The following is a 21,241-nucleotide window of genomic DNA, read 5'->3' on the forward strand; positions in this document are numbered from 1 at the left end:
TTCACCTCTATTCTGGTTTTCAAGTGCTTCCCCAATAGCTCCCTTGCTGATCTGTACTGCAATTTTTTTTTTTTTTTTTAAAATACACTTTGCATCCTACATTATACTTTAGTCTTTGCTCCCTGCTCATCTGACTGTCCCAGTGGCACACTTTCCACATTAATTTCATTACACTTCCCTCTCCCCACCAAAACAAAAGAAGGTACAAAATAATCAAGGGAAGGGGAAGGAACTTGATGCATTTAATATGAAACAGATAGTAATGGAGAAAGATAGATATAGGGGGTATCCTGGACCTGATGATGGTTTTTACCCCAAGGTTTTACAAGTAAAGGATGAGGAAGTTAAACATGTAGCCATAACTTTCTGAATTTCTCCAAATTCAGGAACTGTATTAACAATAAACCTCAACACAATTTTTATTGAGGGAATGAGGAAGATATGAGTTGACTACAGACCAATTTATCCGTCTGTTTCTCACACTGCTTCCAAAGTTGTGACTTAATTTCACCCAAGGTGGTGTTGGTGAATTTTCTAACGAACTGCTGCAATGTAATGAATGCACAGAATGCTGCTACATAGGAATTTCCAGGCAAGTGCAACAGATGTCACACACCCAATTTATGCCTGTAAACATAGAAAAGTGTGGGCATGTTACTAGAATGTCATCAGGGATTGTATAACTCAATTAAGCAAATATTAAGCTTATTAGGAAAATCAGCATGGATTTGCAACAAGCCTGTTCATGGAATCTTGCCAACATTGAAGTCCATGTCGTGACGAATATGGAGGCATCCACAAATTTTGTCCATACGAATTTAGAAAATGAATTTAAAATCAGGTTCCACATAAGTAATCACAGATGAAGGTACATGAAATTGGAGGTAATTTTGTAATATGATTAGTAATTGGTTGGGAGGGAGGAAGACAGTAGTTACGTGACAAATACCTACAAACTTTCAAAATTGTTCCTCCAAGATAGGGCTGCAAGGTGGCTCAGTGTTTATCACCGCTGCCTCACAGCACCAGGGACCCTGTCTTGGGTGACTGTGTGGAGTTTGTACATTCTCCCCATGTCTATGTGGGTTTCCTCCAGGTGCTCCAATTTCCTCCCACAGTTCAAAGATATGCAAATAGATAGATCAGTCATGCTAAAATTGGCCATAGTTTGTAGGGATGTGTAGGCTAGGTGGGTTAGCCACGGTAAACAGGGTGGGATACTCAGAGTTGGTGTGGACTCAAGGGGCCAAATGGCCCCTCTCCATACTGTAAGGATTCTATCAAGTATGGATGACAGTAGCAAAACTAACATTTATTGCCCATTTCCCAGCTCCTCTTGACAAGAGGATAGGTAGCCTCAGGTTAATCATTATACCATTGGATGAAAGGGTTGTTATGGTAGGTATTTCCAGAAACTTCATTTATCAACAAAGTGGAAATAAACATCCAAGCCAGGATGATGTGAGACATATTGGAGGTTATGATATTCCCACAACTAGTTTTCATAGTATTTTTAGGAGGCAGGGGTATAGATTTAGGAGGTACTGTCAATCATTGCCGAGTTGCTGCAGGGCATCAAAAAGATGAAGTTGTTGCCAACCAACTAGCACAGTCACAACTCTTATTTTGAGGTAGTCCGCTGTACTTGTTATTTAAAGCAGCAGGGATTAACTGCAGATATTGCATTTATGCGTTTATCAACATAAATCAGTAACTCCAGAAAACATTATTTTGAGTGTTTACACCAGTTTGAGCAGCTTTGCAGTACAGCCTTCCTAAGATTCATACGATCATCCTTGTCTGCTCTCTTCAAAACTTTTATATACTCTTTTTATTGATCCAATGTGACTTTTCTCTTTCTCACATGAGCCCTCTTTGTAGCCTCAATGCTTGTTCAGGGCGAGATCATAAGCTGCTCAATGTCGTGAATATACATGCAGCATTAAAAACAAAATAAAGATGATTAAAATACACCCCACATTTCTTCCTCTCATTCAGCAGGGTGTTTGCATTCACTAACCAAAAAGCCGACAAAAGTTCTTTTTTCTATGTCACATTCAATATCACATTACCAAAGGAAAATGCCATTTTTTAGTTAATGCTCAATGATCAGCTAAAAAAACCTCAGGGTTATGACATCATCCTCAAATGTAGAGTTATTTAGCACTTCCTGGCACCAGATTCTCTGTAAAAATGTGAACGATGTTTAGCATTTACATCAAAATTGTCACCAAATCCAAATACTTACCCCCTTGACATCTTTCAGATCTCCCTTCAATAGTGAATCCAAAGTGAAGATGACATTATGACTAAGATTCTGCAGCTGAAAATTGTATTTAGACAAAAACAAAATAAGCATATTGTCTGACAACTAGCATGACTCAGTTGATCAACAATTACACTCCAGTGCAAAAAATAGTGCAACGGGTTGTTACACCCAGGATGCAATGACAGATTTCTCAATGTTCTTGCAAGTTCAATAGCGAAATTTTTTTTCTACGCAACTAATTATTAGCAAAGTTGAAATACATTGGCTCATACTACAGGGCTGATCTTCCACAGCCCTGGAGACATTAATATTGCATGGACACATTTTATGAAACAGACAAAAATACATTTAAAAATGTCAGCCATCACAAACTTTAGAAGCACCTTCTTTTGTTCAGACTTGCACTTTTGGGGAAAAAAAAGAGAACTATATATAGTTCACTGCAAGTATGTCACTCTTTGCAGCATAAACCAGCATCTAGATACATGTTAAGTGGACCACATTACCCCTAGGTTTGTAGGTGAAGGCGTGAAGTTGCACTAATTTGCTCCCAATGTCCATCACAGCTACAAGATTTAACATGAACATATCCCAAGTGAATGGAGAGAGACTGACTCCCCTTTCATACCAACTAAGTAAAGATTAAATCACAGAATGGGGGAAAACATTTCATTCCGTAGTGGAAAAAAATTGCTACTACAGTCCTCCAAAAAGGTCAATTACAGTCCAATTCTATTTCAAAATCAGAAGGTTACATAATGTATGTAATAAATATTTTGTCACTCCCAAAATCTAAAATTATATTTTGTTCACAATATGATTGTACAGCAAATTCCTAAAAATCTAACATTGGACACGTAGGAAATGCACGATAAAGGATATCCTGGGTTACCAATGTATCCTGGATGAGAATATGTGCACCAAATGTCAGAAGGATGTGTTATCAAAGCACAAGTAAACTAAATTCAGAGACCATCTCACCACTCTTCAGCAAAGCAAAATGTTGCTGAAAAGATGTCTTGCAGCAGTCACCATCTGAATGGAGGGGAAAATGACACATACACAAGGAGATGTGTGTAACTACATGTGGGTAGGGCAGCGTTTGATATTGCAACTATTAATTTAGTGAGTTAGTAATCCAGGATCCCAGATTAATAAATCCAGAGAACATGAATACCACCATGGCACTTTGAGAATTTGAATTCAACTTTATAATCTTGCAATCAAAAGGTGATATCAGTAAAACAAAAATGTTACGGCAATCTGGCATCAAGATAAAAACCCAACTGGTTCACTGATGCTTTTTAAGAGGAGGAAACTTTAGACTTGCATTGTCCCACATAAACATAGCTGACTTATAAAGGCCATTTAATTGACCTGGAAAGCCATTCAGGTTACAACAAACTACAAATCAGGATTATTTGGTACTTCAAGATGGAGGCAGGCCACCACCTTAAGGCAACTAGAGATGAGCACTCAATCAAATTTTGCCAGAAATTTCAAAAATGATTTTTCATTTTATGAAGTGAAGAATATAGAGACTACAGGAATTAGGACTTTGCAATTTAGGTAGTATTAATTTAAAGGAGTATATACATGGTTTCAACACCTGTGGTAGGACTAAGGCACAGGGGAAAAAAAAAAGTCAAAGCCAGTAAGTATCCATAGGAGGCAAAAAAGAGCAATTATTTATAAAACCAGACAGTGATAGGGAACAGTTAATCTGAACTAAGCTGATGGAAAACTGATAAGAGAGACTTACCAGATGTTATAGGACAAAAAGGAACAGGTATATAGTGTGAAATAATTCAACCAAACAAATTTTGAGCAATCACGCAATCTCAGTAGGATTCAAAATCACAGCTACAGAAACAGAATGAATACATCAATTCTTGGCTTGAAAGGCTGGAACAGCTTTGAAACAGACAGACAGAATCTGCCAGGAACTGCAGACTAGAAACAGAGGGCTCTCAGAAAGTAAACTTTTTTTTTTTTAAAATTGAGTCACTAAAGAATTCAGCAAGGCCCATGGTTGAGCTGGGAAAGCCACAACGATGTGTCATGGGGTGAGAGGGCCCCTAGCTGGACCCCAAGAAATCTCAGCTAAGAAAATAGTGGGAGTACTAGGGAGAATTCAAGATCCTGGACCTCCACCCCCAGCGACACTGTGGGTATACCTACCAAATGGATTGAAGTAGCTCAAGAGAGAAGCTCAGCATTTTCTTTTTAAGGGCAACAAGGGATTAGCAATAAATGCAGCCCAGCTAGAGACACATATCATGTTAGTGAACGAAGCCGCGTTTGTTTGTTTCCATGATAAATAAAATCATCAAAACCCTTGAAAGTGAAATGAAAAACTCTTGTGGAAACAAATGTAGAATAAATGTAAATCTGATGAGATTTTTCAGCAAAAAGAATGTGTTAAGTAAGTATATGGTGCTAGGTTAACTGAGTTCAAAACATGAAATCTTATAGGATAATTCTGAGTTGATAACTAAGAGTCTAAATTTCTTCCAAAAACAAGTGGTCTTCGCCTACGTCCCCTCACTGCAGGGACTTCCGTATGTGGGAGTCAATGCATCAGGACTACCAAGCACTTGTGCAACCACGCAGACTGAAGGGACCAATGGTTCTAAGATCATAAAGAAAATATTACAATCGAAGATTCATGCAGATAACCAAGAGCACTTTGACATAGCTTGTTTTTCAGAAACCTGTCATCCAATCACTACAATAACCTTGTCAACAGCTCAAAATTTTGTTTCTCTAGTTTTTTTTTAAAAAAAAAAAACTTATGCAATGTGGGCATTGCTGTCTGGACCAGTATTTATTGCCTGTTCCTAGGTGCCATTGAGGAGGCGGTGAGCTGCCTCTGAACCATTGCAGTTATACCCACAATGTTGTTAAGGGAGGAAATTTTAGGATCTTGGATATCGAGGAGGCTGTTGCTTGTATTAAACTGCTCTCTGATGAATCCCTAAATGTTTACCATAATATAGCTTACACTCATCTGCTACGCATGTATTCCAGACAGGATACCTTCATCCCTTGCATTCTTAACGCAGACTGCAGAAGAACAAACTATCACGGATTCAATCCACTACCACCGGCCAACCTCTTAGAAGTATGTTGTAATATAAAGATCCTGATCATGATGAAGCATTTTTGTCCTAAGTAACCAAGATATGCACATGAAATAAAGAAGGTAAATACAGAAAAGGCACATGAATTCAGTTGAAAACCCATACGCAAGAAAAGAGAGCAGCAAGGCATGAAATCAGAGCAGAAAAGCAGATGTAACTGGTTTGCAATAGAAGACAGCTTATAGGACAGATGAATTCAGTGAGTTGAGTTAAACTGTTATAATCAGAAAATGATAGATATCTTGAAGGTGATCCACTTTTTGGCACTTTGAGAACTCAGTCCAAAGGATTCTAAAAATTGGTACACTTGAGGTGCCAAGAAAAATACCTGGACTTCCTTTGTTAAAAAAGGTCACTGTAGCATAAAAGAGTGTTTCTGGAAGTCATGTGGTTTAAATTAACTTTTCATTTAATTGAAGTCATATGTTTGATCTTACGGCATTCAGGACTGTGGATATTTGATATTGCTTGAGTGCACAATCTGGGGTATAACCTATCAAGAGATAAGACACCCAGGTCAGCCTTTACCAACTTAAGAAACCCTCTGGAGGATCCCTTCTGAGAGCTAAAAAAACTGTAACAAGCTATTCTTCCTGAAAAACTTTAAGACATCCTCTCCATATTTTCTGAACAAACTGTACAAAAGGAGAGCCCAGGAACAACTGCATGGATCTATGACATCTGCCAACACGAGCAAAGAGGACAAACTGAAAGCTTTTTGGAACATTTTCTATTTTATCCCTTAATTCTCTCATAATTGGCCAAAATGTGTTTTTCCCCCTCCCCAAATTGAATCTCTCCAGAAAATTTATTTTTATTTCTCCCTAACAGCTGAGTTTGTGTTATTTAGAAGATAACCATCTATATTATTCAACTATATTGTTCAGTTTTGCATCTCATATAAGTCTTGTTTTGATATTATTGTTATTTGCAGGGAGGCGATAGCCAGGTGTTATTATCCTAGACTATTAATCCAGAGACGCAGGTCATATTCTGGGGATGGAAGCCCACATCCCATCATGGCAAAGTCTGAATTCAACCAAAATCTGGAATCAAGGGTCTAATGACGACCATGAAACTATTGTCAGAAAAATCTGTTGTTCTTACTGGTCTGACCTACACGCGTCTCCAGACACAGCAATGTTGTGGACTCTGAACTGTCCTCTGGGAGATTAGGCATGGGCAATAAATGCTTGCCTATCGAATGATGCCACGTGGCATGACTGATTTTTTTGTTAAAAAAAATTCTGCATTAAAAAAAACTGGGTTGATTGGATCTTTTAATTTTGAGCCTAAATGATTCATTTAAGTGGCCACATCAGCAACTGGGGAATAAATCTAAGAATTATCCTAGGACCAGTGGATTAAGTAGGAGCAGCGAGAAACAATACATTCCTCAGACCATGGCTGCAACAATATACAGAATGGATTTCACATGGGATGAAAATATGGTCCCAGCAGATGTTAATAGTGAAACCTGGCTTGATGAACCCTAAGTTTTATGTTTACAATTTTGATACCATTATGGTCAGTCAATGAACATATTCACAAGAGGCCATCATTATAATTTTTCCTCCTACATTGGAGAAGGCTGATAAATCTCCAGGACCTGATAATCTACATCCCAGAGTACTTAAGGAAGTGTCCCTGGAAATAGTGGATGCACGGTGGTCATATTCCAAGATTCTTGACACTCTGGAATGGTTCCTACAGAGGGGGGAATAGTTAATGTAACCACACTATTTAAGAAGGAAGGCCAAGAGAATGCAGAGAGTTATAAACCAGTGAGTCTGACGTCGGTAGTGAGGAAGATGCTAGATGCATCATCAAGGATTTTATTGCAGATCACTTAGCAACCAGTGGTAGAATCACACACAGTCGACATGGATTTCCCAAAGGGAAATCATGTTTGACAAATCTACTGAACTTCTTCAAAGATTTGTGGTTTGTTTGGATCTTCAGAAAGCTTTTGACAACGTCTCACCTGAGAGAATAATGTGTAAAATTTAAGCGTATAGGATGGAAAATTGGTTAGCAGACAGGAAATAAAGAGGAGGCATAGATGTGCCTTTCTGAATGACAGGCAGTGACTAGTGGGATGTAGTGGGGATCAGCACTAGGAACCCAGCTATTCACAATATGTTAATGATATAGGTGAGGGTACTAAATGTAATTTCTCAAAAGTTGCAGAGGACACAAAGCTGGGTGGAAGGGTCAGCTGTGAGGAGGATGCAGTGATGTTGCAGTGAGATTTGGGTAAGCTCAATGAGTGGACAAATGCATGGCAGATGTGGATAAATTGTGGATAAAAATGAGATTATCCACTTCCGAGCAAAAATGAGGGGGCAAATTGTCATTTGAGGGGCTGTAAATTCAAAGAGGGGAATGTTCAACAGGATCTGGGTGCCCTCATGCATCACTTCCTGAAAGGATGCATGCAGGTGCAGCAGGTAGAAAAGGCGGCCAACTGCATTTTGGACTACATAGCGTCAGGATTCAAGTACAGGAACAAAAATGTCCTGCTGCAATTATACAGGGTACTGGTGAGGCCACATCTGGAATATGATGCACAGTTTGGTCTCCTTGTCTAAAGAAGGATGTTTTTGCTATTGAGGGTGTGCAGTGAAGGTTTACCAAATCGATTCCTCATATTGGTCCTGCCATATCAGGACAGATTGAGTCAGTCACTATTGTATTGCCTGGAGTTAAGTAGAATGAGGGGGGGAATCTCACACAAATCTATAAAATAACATGACTAAATAAGTTAGATGCAGTAAGGATGTTCCTGATTTGGGGGAATCCAGAGCCCGGTCATTGTTGAAGGATAAGGGGTAAACCTTTAAGGACTGAGATTAGAATAATTTTTTTTCCACCCAGAGAGTGGTGAGCTTGGAATTCACTACCAGAGATACTGACAGAGGTTAAAATATAGTGTGTTTTCAGGGAAGAGGTAGATATAGCTCTTGAAAACTAAAAGAATCAAGGAATATGGGGGCAGGTGGAATTAGGGTATCAAGCTTGAACAATCATTCATGGTCATATTGAATTGGAAAGATCTCATCAATTGCAAAGAGATTCTACTCTTCATTTAAGCAACATCCTTCAGACAATCAACCCAAGTGAAGTATCACTCTTCACTCCAAATTCCTGCACAACTGAGGATGCCACAAGCATTTCCTGTTGGCAACTTCCTGCACATTCATGTGATTCTCTCCATTACTGTGCCTCCTATCCCCAAGATATACAGTCATAGGCTAACTTACTGACTCTTCTCACTGAATCCTAAGGAAAACTCAAGGCTTTTCCAGCCCTGTCTACTTAGACTACGAAAGAGGTCAAGATTTCTTGAGTTCCGATGGCCTGGAAACTGTCAAAACTGAACCGCTCTTCTGCTGATTTGGATAGTTTCTCGTCAAACTGGGCCCCTGCTTGTGGCCCCTCACCATCCGTCTCTCCAAGTCATAATGCTCAATCTCTTAAACAATTTCTCTTAACTAGTCACTTAGCTCATATCACATGATTTATTGGTAACACTATTTGTACCCAATGCTTTAAACAAGAGCTTCTGAACCTGGAAGTCACCTTCACAGGACTGAAAACTCAAAATCTAATAACCTCTACTTTATAACTGAAGTTCCCAAATACTATTGTATAAACAAACATTTATCACAATAACAAATTGAAGTCATTAAAGAATATGTATTGAAGAAACAGAAGTAAATATTCAAGTAGTTTCTAATTCAAATGGGCTTTTATTCTAATTTAAGGAGAAATTGATAGTTTGATTCTTGCCCCTCTCCCCACCCAAGAGGTCCATAACTAATTTTTGAGGCTCAAAAAATTCATAATCCAGGTTCCATATTAAAAGGAGGATATCTACCCCAGCCCATTAATTAGTTTAACATTCAAAGAAGGTACCTTTTTAAACAGGTCACTAAAACCAATATTTAAAGGGCTGTGGCTAAACAAGACATACTTAACTGTAAGACTATTATTTCATCATCAACGAAATAAACTTTTATAGATGATACAATAAATATCCTTTACTTGAATTCTCCAACTTTCAAGACAACTTGCATCAGCACAGCACCTTTAACATAGTAAAGGCTCTAGAGATAGCTCATTGTTAAACCAAACCCCAAAGCCACAAAATGAAATTAAGGCAGAAGATCTACAGATTGGTCAAGCCAATTGTTTTGAAGACAGTATATTCATGTGACACAGGAGGCCACACATCCCAAGAAAGAATGTGCAGCCAACCAAGAACTCACCAGCTCAATTACACCATCCACATATTGGTCTGGAGCTCTGCATCTCCTTGTTCAAGATTTTCTTTTAAAAAAACACGATGAGGGGTTTTTAAGCTGTGCTGTGTCATCCATTCAAATGGCAAGTTCCAGAGCTCACTACCGCTTGGGTGGCAGAAACTCTCCTTCTCCAAGCTTCTCACCAATTACTTTAATTTGATACTTGCTAGTTATTTACCTCACTGAAGGAAATATGTCCTTCCTATGCACTCCATCTGGATCAATTATCTACATCACTAATTCAATCTTACTTCACCTTCTCTGTTCCAAGAAAACAACCCCACCTGTCTAATCTTTCCTCAAAAGCTAAAATTCTTCATTCCTGGGAACAGATGTAAATCTCCTATTCACCTTCTCTACTATGATAACCTTGTCCTTGTAATACAGGTGACAAGTACTGGTAAACAATATATTTTATTCATTCGTGATGTATGAGTATTGCTGGTTAAAGCCAACAATTGTAGCCCATCCCTAATTGCCCTCAACAAATGGTAGTGAGCTGTCAATTTGAGCTGCTGCAGTTCTTGGGTTACTGTTAGGAAGAGAATTTCATGATTTTGACCTAGCAACACTGAAGGAACAGTGATATGGCTCCAAGTCAGGGCAAAGTGTGGGTTAGAGAAAAAAAAAAAAAAACTTGCAGGTGGTCCTCCAATGCATCTGCGATGTTTTCATCCTTCATGGCAGTAAAACCCATGTATCTTGAACGCGCTGCCAAAGGAATGGTTTTTCAGACTGCTCAGTTTCCAGAGTGCGCTTCATAAACGGATGATGGAAACAAGCTATTTTCAAAAACTTGACGAACATTGAATAATAATTTGTTGGGTTATGGGGAACAGGGGTAGAGCTAAATTGAATATTTACAAGAGATTGCAAATTGCACAACTGGCCAAATGACCTCCTGTTCTAAAGTCCTTCAAGTGGGTTTATTAGGAAGGTTTCGGAGAACAACAGTTCAATATTAAATGCTCTGGGGTTCAATTATGGAGAAAGGCCAAGCATCTAAACCTTGCAGGACAACAGAAAAGGTGCACAAGTGCAGATGTGGTACAAACCTTTAAAATAATTAAAGGGAATATGTGTAAGACAGCACTCAGACGAGGAAGGGCATATTACTGCAGATTCTGGAATCTCTACTGGAAACAAGTGCTAGAGATCACAGCGGGTCAGATAGCATCCATGGCGAGAGAACAAGTTAACATTTTGAGTCTAGATGACTTCATCAGAGCTGAAGTGAAGCGTGGAGGGGGCAGCATTTATGCTATCATTTGGGGAAGGGGTGGGGGGAGGTGCGGGGCCAGTGGGGCCTAGATTGCGAGTGAATAAAAAAGATGATGTTGATCCCACTGTTTTGGGTGGGGAGGTGGGGGGAAAAAAAAAAAAAAAAAAAGAAAAAAAGACAGGCACAAGGTGAGAGAATATAACAAGCTAAAAGAAAAAAAAGGAAGAAATGGGAGTTGGTTCACAATTTGAACTTGTTGAACTCAACTCAATATTTAAGTCCAGAAGGCTGTAAAGCGCCTAGTCTGAAGATGAGATGTTGTGCCTCCAATTTGCTGTGTTTCATTGGAGCACTGCAGCGTGACAAGCACATACAAGTGGGCATGCAAGCAAGATGCTATGTTAAAATGACCAGCTATAGGAAGGTCAGGGTCATGCTTGCGCAAGGACCAAAAAGGTGTTCTGCAAAGTGGTCATCTAGTCTGTGTTTGATTTCTCCAAAGTAGAGTGGGCCACATCAGGATCAGCGAATACAATACACAAGATTAGTGGTGGTATAGGGGACATGCTGCTTCACCTGGAAAGACTGTTTAGGCCCTTGGGTGGCAAGCAGGGAGGTGTTGCACCTTCTGCGGTTACATGGGAAGTGCTGGGGGTGCATGGTGTTAGTGGTCCTGGAATGGGCGAGGGTGTCCAGGCAGGAATGATCTCTGCGAAATGCAGGCAAGGGGAGTGAGGGGCAGGTGTTTGTGTTGGTGGCACTCCGAAGTCATTTGAAATGGCAGAGAATGATCCTTTGAATGTGGAGGCTGATGGAATGAAAAGTGAGGACAAGGGTGACCTGATTTCACTGTTGAGTGATGGAAAATCGCAAGCAGGGGTGATACGTTGGATACGGTTGAGGGTCCTGTCAACCACAGAGTGTGGAAAACCATGATTATGGAAGAAGCAAGCCACATCAGCAGTGTTGTTTTGGAAGGTGGCATCATCCAAACAGATGCGACATAGGTGAAGGAACTGAGAGAATGGGTTGGAGTCCTTGCAGGGCATAGGGTGTGACAAGGTGTAGTGCAGGTAGTGATGGGAGTTAGTTGCTTTGTAGGGAATGGCAGTGAACAGTTTATTGCCCAAAATGGAGACACAGAAGCCAAGGAAAGGAGTTGATTTGGAGTGAATTACAGTGTCGTACAAAGCTGCACTGATATCTATAGGGAAGGGGAACTGAAGGAACTTAATTTATTCTTTGATGTGGAGATCGCTCCAGCATTTGTTGCCATTCCAAATACCTTTACTTAGCTATTTCAAAAGGGAAATTAGGAGTCAACCAAATCATTACATTTGGATTCAAAAACAGCCAACCAGCTAAGAATGGCTGATTGCCTTTCCTAAAAAGACATTAGTGAACCAGATCTATTTTTCACAACAATGGTACTTTAAAGGTTATTATTACAGATATTAAGCTTTGTATTCAAAATTTTTAACTCATTGATTTTAAATTCCACCAGCTTCCATGACAGGATTTGAACTCATATCCCGAGAATATTAACCTGGGCCTCTGAACTTCTTGTCTCGTGACATTACCACTACATCATCTCCTCTTAAACCTAGCAGAAATTACAGTTGATGGTATGAGCAGATATGCTTAGTTTCTAGTATTTTAATAAGAAGAACTTGTTAATTTTACATGGATTATTGTTTGGTGAAAACAGGTGACAACACAAAGCCATGCAGCATAAGAAGCAATTATTTGCTTAAATCATAGCCATTACCACTGCTGAATTCCCAACTAACAACATCCTAGTGGTTACCACAGACTAGAAATTGAACTGGGCCACCGATACAAATACTGTAGCTACAAAAGCAGGTCAGAGGGTAGGAATTCTGTTACAATTAACTACTTTCTTGTCTCCCCAGTCCACGTCCTCCATCTACATGTTACACGTCAGTACTGTAATGGAGTACTCCACACTTGCCTGGACAGGTGCCGCTCCAACAACATAAGCAGCTCGACAGTTCAGGACAAAGCATCCCATTTGATTGGTACCCCATCCATCATGTTTAACATTAACTCCCTTCACCACAGTTGCACTACAGCAGCAATGTATACCATCCAAAATAAATTGCAAAAACCCACCAAGGCTCTTGCAACAGCATCTCAAAAACACACAACCTTTACCACCTAGAAGGACTAGGGCAGCAGATGCATGGGATCATCAGCTGGAAGTTCTACCCAACGCCACAGCTCTTCCTATGAAGCTCTTCTGCTATTCCTTCAAATGTTGCTGGCTCAAAATCCCAGCCCTAAGGCCTAAAGCCCAAAGCCCAAGCACTGCAGCAGTTCAAAAAGCTAACTCGAGATCTTCTCCAAGGAAATTAGGGATTACCAATAAATTCTGAGTTAGCCAGTGATGACAATATACCATAAGAAATAAAAAAAGATTTCTCTCAGGTGCAATGTTTCTTAAAACACAAGATGCACAGGTGCCAGTCACAAAGACGTCTACACCAGAATAATTATGCATCATCTCCAAGATTCAATAGGACTACCTTCTTTGCTCTGGACTTTCTAGTATCAATCTTACTACTTCAGCACAAAAGATTACATTATTGGTGCTTACATTAAAGCTGATACACAGGGTTAGAGCATGTGACACAGTCAGTATCATTTTTTAATCTGTTATTAATCAGAAAAAATATAAAGGCTGTGAAGCAGGTGTGCAGATATACTTCCAAATTTAAGATGGACTCATGTTCTGTGAAAATCCAAAACTTACTTCTTGGAATAATAAACAATACCATTAAACAAGTGTACTGATAATACTAAAATATCAATATAATTATTTAAAATTAATATATCCAACTATTGTCACAATTCTTTCTATAGGATTAACTTAAATAAAGTACTCAGTCATAGTGGATCAGTGATGTTAGCAAAAAAAAAAAAAATACAAGACCCTAAACTCTTACCAAGTTTTTCAGCAATGTTGAAAGCTCCTTTGTGAGTGTGGAAAATTTAACAAAAGCTGTGCCAAGATCAGGATTATCACGACTTAAAAAATTACTACCAAATTTATCTAGTGCTTGTGCATAGTTCTCTTCATTTTGCACATGTTCTGTAAAAGAAGCAAGAAAACATGAGATGTAGTCATCTTCCACATTTAACTTCATTTGCCTGTAACTATCCCTACATAGCTAGTAATGTACTAATGTTGGCTGTTTAACATTCTCCATTCCTATTCTTGAAAGTCAGTTGGTGAAGTTTGATACAGGAAACCATCTTTACCTAACACTTAATTTGTGGAATATGTATTGCAAGAATACAATTCCTAATTCAATCAGACCACAGTTTCTACAAGGTGGTTCTTTCTATATGTTCAAGTTAAATGTCAGATAATGCCATGCACCCGAAAGCAAGTAAACAGTATAGAATGAACAGAACAAATCTAACCAATTAGGATGGCTGCAGTAAAGCTATTTCATGCATATCAATAGTTATGGACTGGACCAGACCGACCCCCTTAAAAATATATCAAGAAGATAGCCTAGATCTAACTTTTTACTTTTAAAAAGGCAAGTTTAAGGCACTGAGTTCCAGAGGCAATTCGAATGGTCAAACCACGAGGTTTGAAGCAAAACACATTTCTTTCAGAAACTACATAGTTAAAATATAAAACAAAAGAAAGAAGATATGAAATAACTATTGGAAAACTTAACAGAATAACACATTATTTAACTTCTAAACAGCAACTGTTCCAATATAGTAACATCCCATAAACACCCCTTTTGGCAAAGGCAAATTCAGTAAAACAGATTGTCTAATATGCAATTCTAGTAGCAAGAAGAGAACCCAAGCTTTTAGCTGTAGTAGTGAGAGGAATAACAGTTGACAGGTTCAAAATACCAGCAGCTATTGAAAAGCTAAACCAAAATCCTAGCTGTGAGAGCTTGACCCAGCCCTTCATGCTGCTCTTATTGTTCCACCTTTTTAAAACACAAACCCAAGGCCTCACAAGCTGTTTACTTTATTAGATGGCAACAGACCATTTGTCTCCTCTGTCTCAACCTCTCAAAAAGAAACACCAGGACAAAATATACCTCTTAAAGCCACAGCATCGTCACAATACGGGATATATCAATGCTAGAAAATTAATGAAGTTAGATGCTGCCTCAGGGGAAATACAAGTAATATCATGGTCATATGTAACACAAAAATGCCCATCATTTGTATTACAATCCTGTTCTCAGAAGATGTATTGTTGAATTCACTTAACATTCTACTTTAGCTGTATGACCAAAAATAAAACTACTGAAATAGTCAGTTTTGTGCTGTGGTTCCAAGCTTCAGCTACAAAGCAAGGAAAAGTTCAACCTTTGGCTTGTCTCATTTATATAAAAAAAAAGGAGAAAACTTGCATCCTTTGGTTTATTTTAATTGAAACAATGATGTTCCAAGTTATCATTCCATTAGATTGATTAAAATAAACTATCTGCTGGTGTTGGTGTGTTACAGTTTACGAGGCCCCTAGGTTGCTGTAGTAACATCTACTTTCACATTGCACATTGTGTTTGAGTTATACAGTGATGACAGAGGCTCCAACTTTCATTCAATCATGTGGGTGACGACGAATCTCTCCCACTCTTACCATCTTGACAGGGACTGGAAGGAAATTCACTATGAAAATCAACTCACTGTGTGCATTATTAAATGCACCTTCTTTGGCACCAAGTCCTCAGGTAGGACAAAACCGGAATTTTTAAACTCAGAGGTAGGAATACTATCCACTTTGCCACAAGGCCTCCATTATTAGCCATTTAATATTAGCTTAAATAAAGTTACAGTAACTTTCCTTTAGTCACTATTTGCAGTACATAACAAATATGAACATTTTCATTTAATCACCATTTCCATTGTAATGGTCTTATGTGTACACTCAGCCCTTTTTTTTCCCGCTTGTTCATAAGATATAGGCGTCACTGGTTTGACAAATATTCATTGCTCATTCCCATTTGTCCTTGAGAAGCTGGTGGTGAGCAACATTTTTGAACTCCGTAGTCCATTGATGACAGATGGACCAGCAGGGCTGACAAGAAAGGAATGGTACAAAAGTTCCAGATCCGAACAGCTTGCAGCTTGAAGGGAAATTTGAAGTAGAGTGGCATTCCAGACTTGTTCAAGGGGGCATAGGTGTAGAAGGTACTGTTGAAGGAGCCTTGGTTTGTCACTCTAGTCAGCGCACCTCGTAGATGGCACACACTACTGCCATTGTGCATCAAGGAAGGAATGAATGAATGTTGAAGCAGATGAACAGGGTGCCAATCAAGAAGACTGCTTTGTCATGGGTAGCATTTAATCTCTCCAAGTGTTGCTAGAGCAACACTCATCCCAGCAAGCAGAAAGCATTACACCACATTTCTGATTTATGCCTTGTACATGATAGACAGGCTTTGGGAACGTTAGGAAGAAAGCTACACACTGCAGAATTCCTGGTCTGATTTACTGCTGTAGCCACATCCAGTTCAGTTTCTGGTAATCCTCATGGTGTTCAGAGTAGGAGTAATTCAGTGAATGTAATGTCATTGATCATCAAGGGGAGAGGTTTAGATTCTTTTGTTAGAGACTGTCTTTGTCTGGCACATTTGGCACAAATGTTACTTTATTTTAAGCCTGAAGTAACAGTCAACACAAAGGCTGATAACATCATGCAATCATCAGCAAACATCTCTAATTTTTCACATTACAACAGAAGGTTATCAAAGCAACGGAAAGATAGTTGGGAATAGCACACTAGCCAGAGCAAAATACTGCAGATGATATCCAGCAATTACGTTCATCTCCCTTCATACCAGATGAATCCCATCAGTGGAAGACTCTTTCCCTAGATCATCATCACCTCCAGGGTTTTCCTCAGGTTTCTTAATGCCGTACCCAAAAAAATGCTGCCTTGATGTCATGAGCATGCACTCTCACCTCTGGTATTCAACTGTTTTGTTCATAATTGGTCCATGGCCCAGAGGATCCAATGAAAGGCATTGGATGATGCCCCTTAATTATGCTGTTGATGACCCCTTCCATCATGCTGATGATCAAGAGTAGATTGATGGGGCACTACCTGGACAGGCTGAACTTGTGCGGATAAACCAATGTTTTAGGTTTAACTGCAACTCTAAGCAACTCCCATAATCCCATTAGTTCAAATTAATTTAAGTTTGAGGATATCAACGTATGTTTACCAGAATGAAAACTCATGCCACTGAAATGAAACAAGACTTCATTTTTCACAGATGTAAAGTTTCTCCTTGCGTGCAGATTGAGAAATTATGATTTGTTAATATTTTCATGGAGTTTATGCCCAAAACTCTCCAATATATCCACAAACTGCAAGGCTCCAAATGCAGCAGCAAAACAAAAATCTCTAAAATACAACAGAACAGTTTCATTGAACTCAAATCACAAGGGTAAACCCTACTCAGAAAGATATTGATATTCACACTTAAGTGATTATGAGAAATGGATGGATCATACAGCGGAGACAAGACAGGTAAACCTTCAGTCACAGGATATCCTGAATAGATCACTACAGATGCAAAGTATAATTTCCTCTCCAAATTTCACAATTCAAAAATTGAAGGCAAGGTTAAATTAAACAGTTTAAAGTTTATATGAAGTTTATGGCATTGCATTAACTTTCCGTTGAACTTGAACGATTGGATTCAAAACTTCATTTCAAGGAAAGTTGATGCAAGCTATGAACTTCAGCAAATTGTACATTCTCTTACTATTCAGCCAGTATATTATTTTGGCTCACTGGACACATTGGATTCTTTTTGTAAGAGTCAATACAATTAGCTGATTTACGGAGTCTCCCGTCAGTCTCAGATGAGAAAATACTCAAACAGAAATAACTGCGTCCGAAACTTTCCCTTTAGTCACTGCACCACAAAGTCTGATGTAACAAGGTTTCCACCAACTAGCCTGCCCCAGCAGTTTACGCTATCCATGTTAGAAATTAGGTCATGTGTGAAGGAGCAAGTTGTTTAAACTGCAACCTAGGATAGTTGAATTTCAGGGGCACTCCAATGCTCCAGTAAATGTTACTCAAGTTCCAGTCTTCCAATTGTACTATCAACAAACTGCCCTTTTCAAGCATGTGTCTTAGCGTTGCATTTAGAAAATCTTACCAACTCAGTGTAGATAATAGGGAACCAGTAAGATGTAGTACACCTAGATTTCCAAAATGCATTTAAAAAGATATCACAGGAAAAAGTTAATAGGCAAGATAAGAGCTCATGGGAATACTTATTAGCAAGGATACAGAATCGGTTTATGGACAGGAACGTCTTAAAAAAGGGGCATTATCAACTCGGCAGGTCATCACTAGTAGAGTGCCACAAGAATAGTGCTGAGACCTCAGCTGTTTCTAACCTATACTATATTAACGACAGGCAGAGAGACAGTAGTGCATCTAAATTTGCTGATGATGCAAAGCTAGGTGAGGTTATGATCTTGATTGTGGCCAATTATTGATTTTTTTTTTTTAAGAATATGGTATTTACAGAAAGAATGAATCCACAAGGTTCACAGTTGAAAACAAAATCAAAAATCTGAATATTGGTAACTACATTAGAAACAGTCAGAAAAGATAATGCTGTATTAAGAAGTGTCATTTAGACTCAAGCAAACTTAACTCCAATTTCTTTCAAAAAACTCATTTGACCTGCATCACAAAAACCTCAAAAGCAGCTGTCAATATAAAAAGTTAGATTAACCACTTGAGTGGAGTACTACAAATATTCCTACAGCGATTGAAATTTATTGGGCTTTCTCTTACTTCCAGCAAATCCTTTCACATCTCCTCTAACAGTCTCATGGCTTTCAACTACCAGTTCAACACTAGTACTGAAAGTGTCTTAAGCGTAGCATAGGATATTGAAATTTTCCTGGTTCTAACATTCTTTAGCTCTCTTTCAGCTTGGCTATCCCACAAGTCCAAATTGCTGGAGAGTACTTCATTTATCTAGGTTCTTAAAGCCCTCCTAAGTAGCACTGAAAATTTCAACCCAACCTGGCTTAAAAAGGGATGTTCTCCATTGCCAGCCTGTTCTAAACCAAAAGTTGCTTGAATTTAGGGTCATACCCAGAATACTGCTCAACCTTTTAAATGACTTTTTTTTTAAAAAACATCATTTCTCTCAGCTTGGGCACATGGTCAATTACTGGAAGGAAGCACTTTTTACAACAATTCTTTGAGAAATCAAGTTCAAGGGATTATCACCTGAACACAGGTTTCTCCCCCAAAAGGAATATGGTCCATCACAGTGGGAATGCAAGCTACAAAGGAGGACAGAGGTGCTGCGATGGATTAAGCAACTGTGTACAAGGACTATACGAGAAATTTGTAGGTTATGTATGTCCTGGCATGCAAGTTGACCAAGCATACAAGGTAACTCAATTTTTCAGCCTTAATCATCCTTTTTGCCTATATTCAACATAAAGGTTGACAGGAGACTCAAAAGGTGGGAGTACCTACTCCCTACACACAGCTGCTTCAGGTTTATATTTCCTACTTGAAGTCTACCACATTTCTGTAGGGATTTAAGGTCAATTTTTTGTATTGACAAGGAGATTATAGCACTGGAATAAAAAAAAGTCTTACTACAATTAACAGGGCTTTACTGAGACCACACCTGGAATATCTGCATAGGTGCAGTTTTAGTCTCCTAATTTAAGGAAGGGTATCCTTGCCCCACTGGAGACAGTCCTGTACAGTTTGATTCAATTAGCCCTGGGTTGAGAAGTTTGTCCTGTAATTTCTAGGTTGTTAAAAGGGACTGACAAAATAGATGTAGAATGTTTCCTTATACAGAGCAACCTAGAAGTTACAGGACAAATGGATGAAAAATAAACTCCAGAGAACATGCATGAAGTTATAAGTGAATTAGAGACAAGTTCATTGACACTTTCACCATTATGATGTTGCTTAACAAGAAAGATAGTCGTAAGGTTGTTTCCACTAGCTGGGGAATCTTAAAAAAAAATGCTGGGATAGTCTCAGAGTAAGTAGGCAAATCATTCAGGACTGAAGGAAGAGGGAAAATTTGTTAATTTGTGAATCTTTGGAATTATTTATATAGGAAGGCCGTGAATACTCCAAATATAGCTTCATACAAGGTTAATACACAAGACAAGATCACATGGTGTTTGGATTAATTTATTCACTTGGATGGAAGACTGGCTAACCAACAGAGTTGAGATAAATGAGTTTTTTCGGTTGACAAGTTGTAACTAATGGGTGCCACAGTCCTCAGGCTCCAAGCATTCACAATCCGTATTGACGACTTGGATATAGGAAAATAAAGCGCTAGAGCCAAATTTGCAGATGACAGTAAAATAGGTGGGAAAATTACCTGCAACCAAATAAGAAATTTACAAATTGGTATGGACAAATGAGGTGGATGGGCCAAAATATGGCAGATAAACTTTAATGTAGGTAAGCCAGAGTTTACCCACTTTGGTCAGAGGAATAGAAAGGCAACTTATCTAAAATGGAGAGAAACTTCAGCATGCTTCAGAGCAGAGGGATCTGGATGCCCAAGTACAAATCACAAAACAACTAGCATGCAGGAACAAGCAACGAGGTAAACAAATGCATTTATTGCTTTAAAAAAAGAGGACACGTGTGGCTGCATTGTGTAAGGCATTAGGGAGACTGTACCTGGAGTACTGTGTATAGTTTTGGTCTCCTGGAGTTGGGGGCAGGGACAATGTACTTGTCTTGCAGGCAAGTCAGAGTAGGTTCACTAGATTGATTCCAGGCAGGATGAGTCTGTCTTATGAAGAGAGATTGGGCAGTTTAGGTTTATATTCTCTGAGGCTGAGAAAACGAGAGGAGATCTAATTAAGGTATACAAGATGTTAAAGGGGACTGACAAAAGAGATGTAGGACGTTTCCTTATGTGCAATCTAGAACGAGGGGGTCACACTTTTAGGATAAGGGTTAGCATATTTAAAACAGAGGAGAAGTTACTTCTCTCAAAAGGGCTGTGAATGTGTGAAACTCACTGGCCCAGAGTGCAGTGGATGCTGGGACAGTAAGTAAATTTAAGGAGGAGACAGAGATTTTTAATTGTGACGGGTTGGAGGGTTACAAAAAGAGTGGGCAACAAAATGGAGTGGAGGCCAAGGGGAGATCAGCTGATCGTATCAAATGGTCGAGTAGGGTTGTGGGCTGAATTGTCTACTTCTGTTCCATGTTCCTGTGGTCTCAAGGTTGAAGGGAACACATCTGTGGTCTCAAGGTTGA

At 39.0% G+C, this 21,241-nt stretch overlaps 1 protein-coding gene across 2 annotated transcripts in view; it reads right to left on the reverse strand.

Annotated features, from left to right (window-relative positions):
* LOC109937727 (arf-GAP with SH3 domain, ANK repeat and PH domain-containing protein 1-like) overlaps positions 1-21,241 on the reverse strand; it is a 315,453-nt gene that overhangs the window by 192,753 nt on the left and 101,459 nt on the right. For both annotated transcript variants that reach the window (XM_048595762.1, XM_048595761.1), the window contains exons 4-5: positions 13,908-14,053; positions 2,249-2,323 (exon numbers count right to left, since the gene is read on the reverse strand). In XM_048595762.1, coding sequence (XP_048451719.1) covers positions 2,249-2,323; positions 13,908-14,053 — 221 coding nt within the window. The remainder of the gene's footprint in view (positions 1-2,248; positions 2,324-13,907; positions 14,054-21,241) is intronic.

Source organism: Rhincodon typus, chromosome 4, assembly GCF_021869965.1.
Source record: "Rhincodon typus isolate 14 chromosome 4, sRhiTyp1.1, whole genome shotgun sequence".
Classification (NCBI taxonomy): Eukaryota; Metazoa; Chordata; class Chondrichthyes; order Orectolobiformes; family Rhincodontidae; genus Rhincodon; species Rhincodon typus.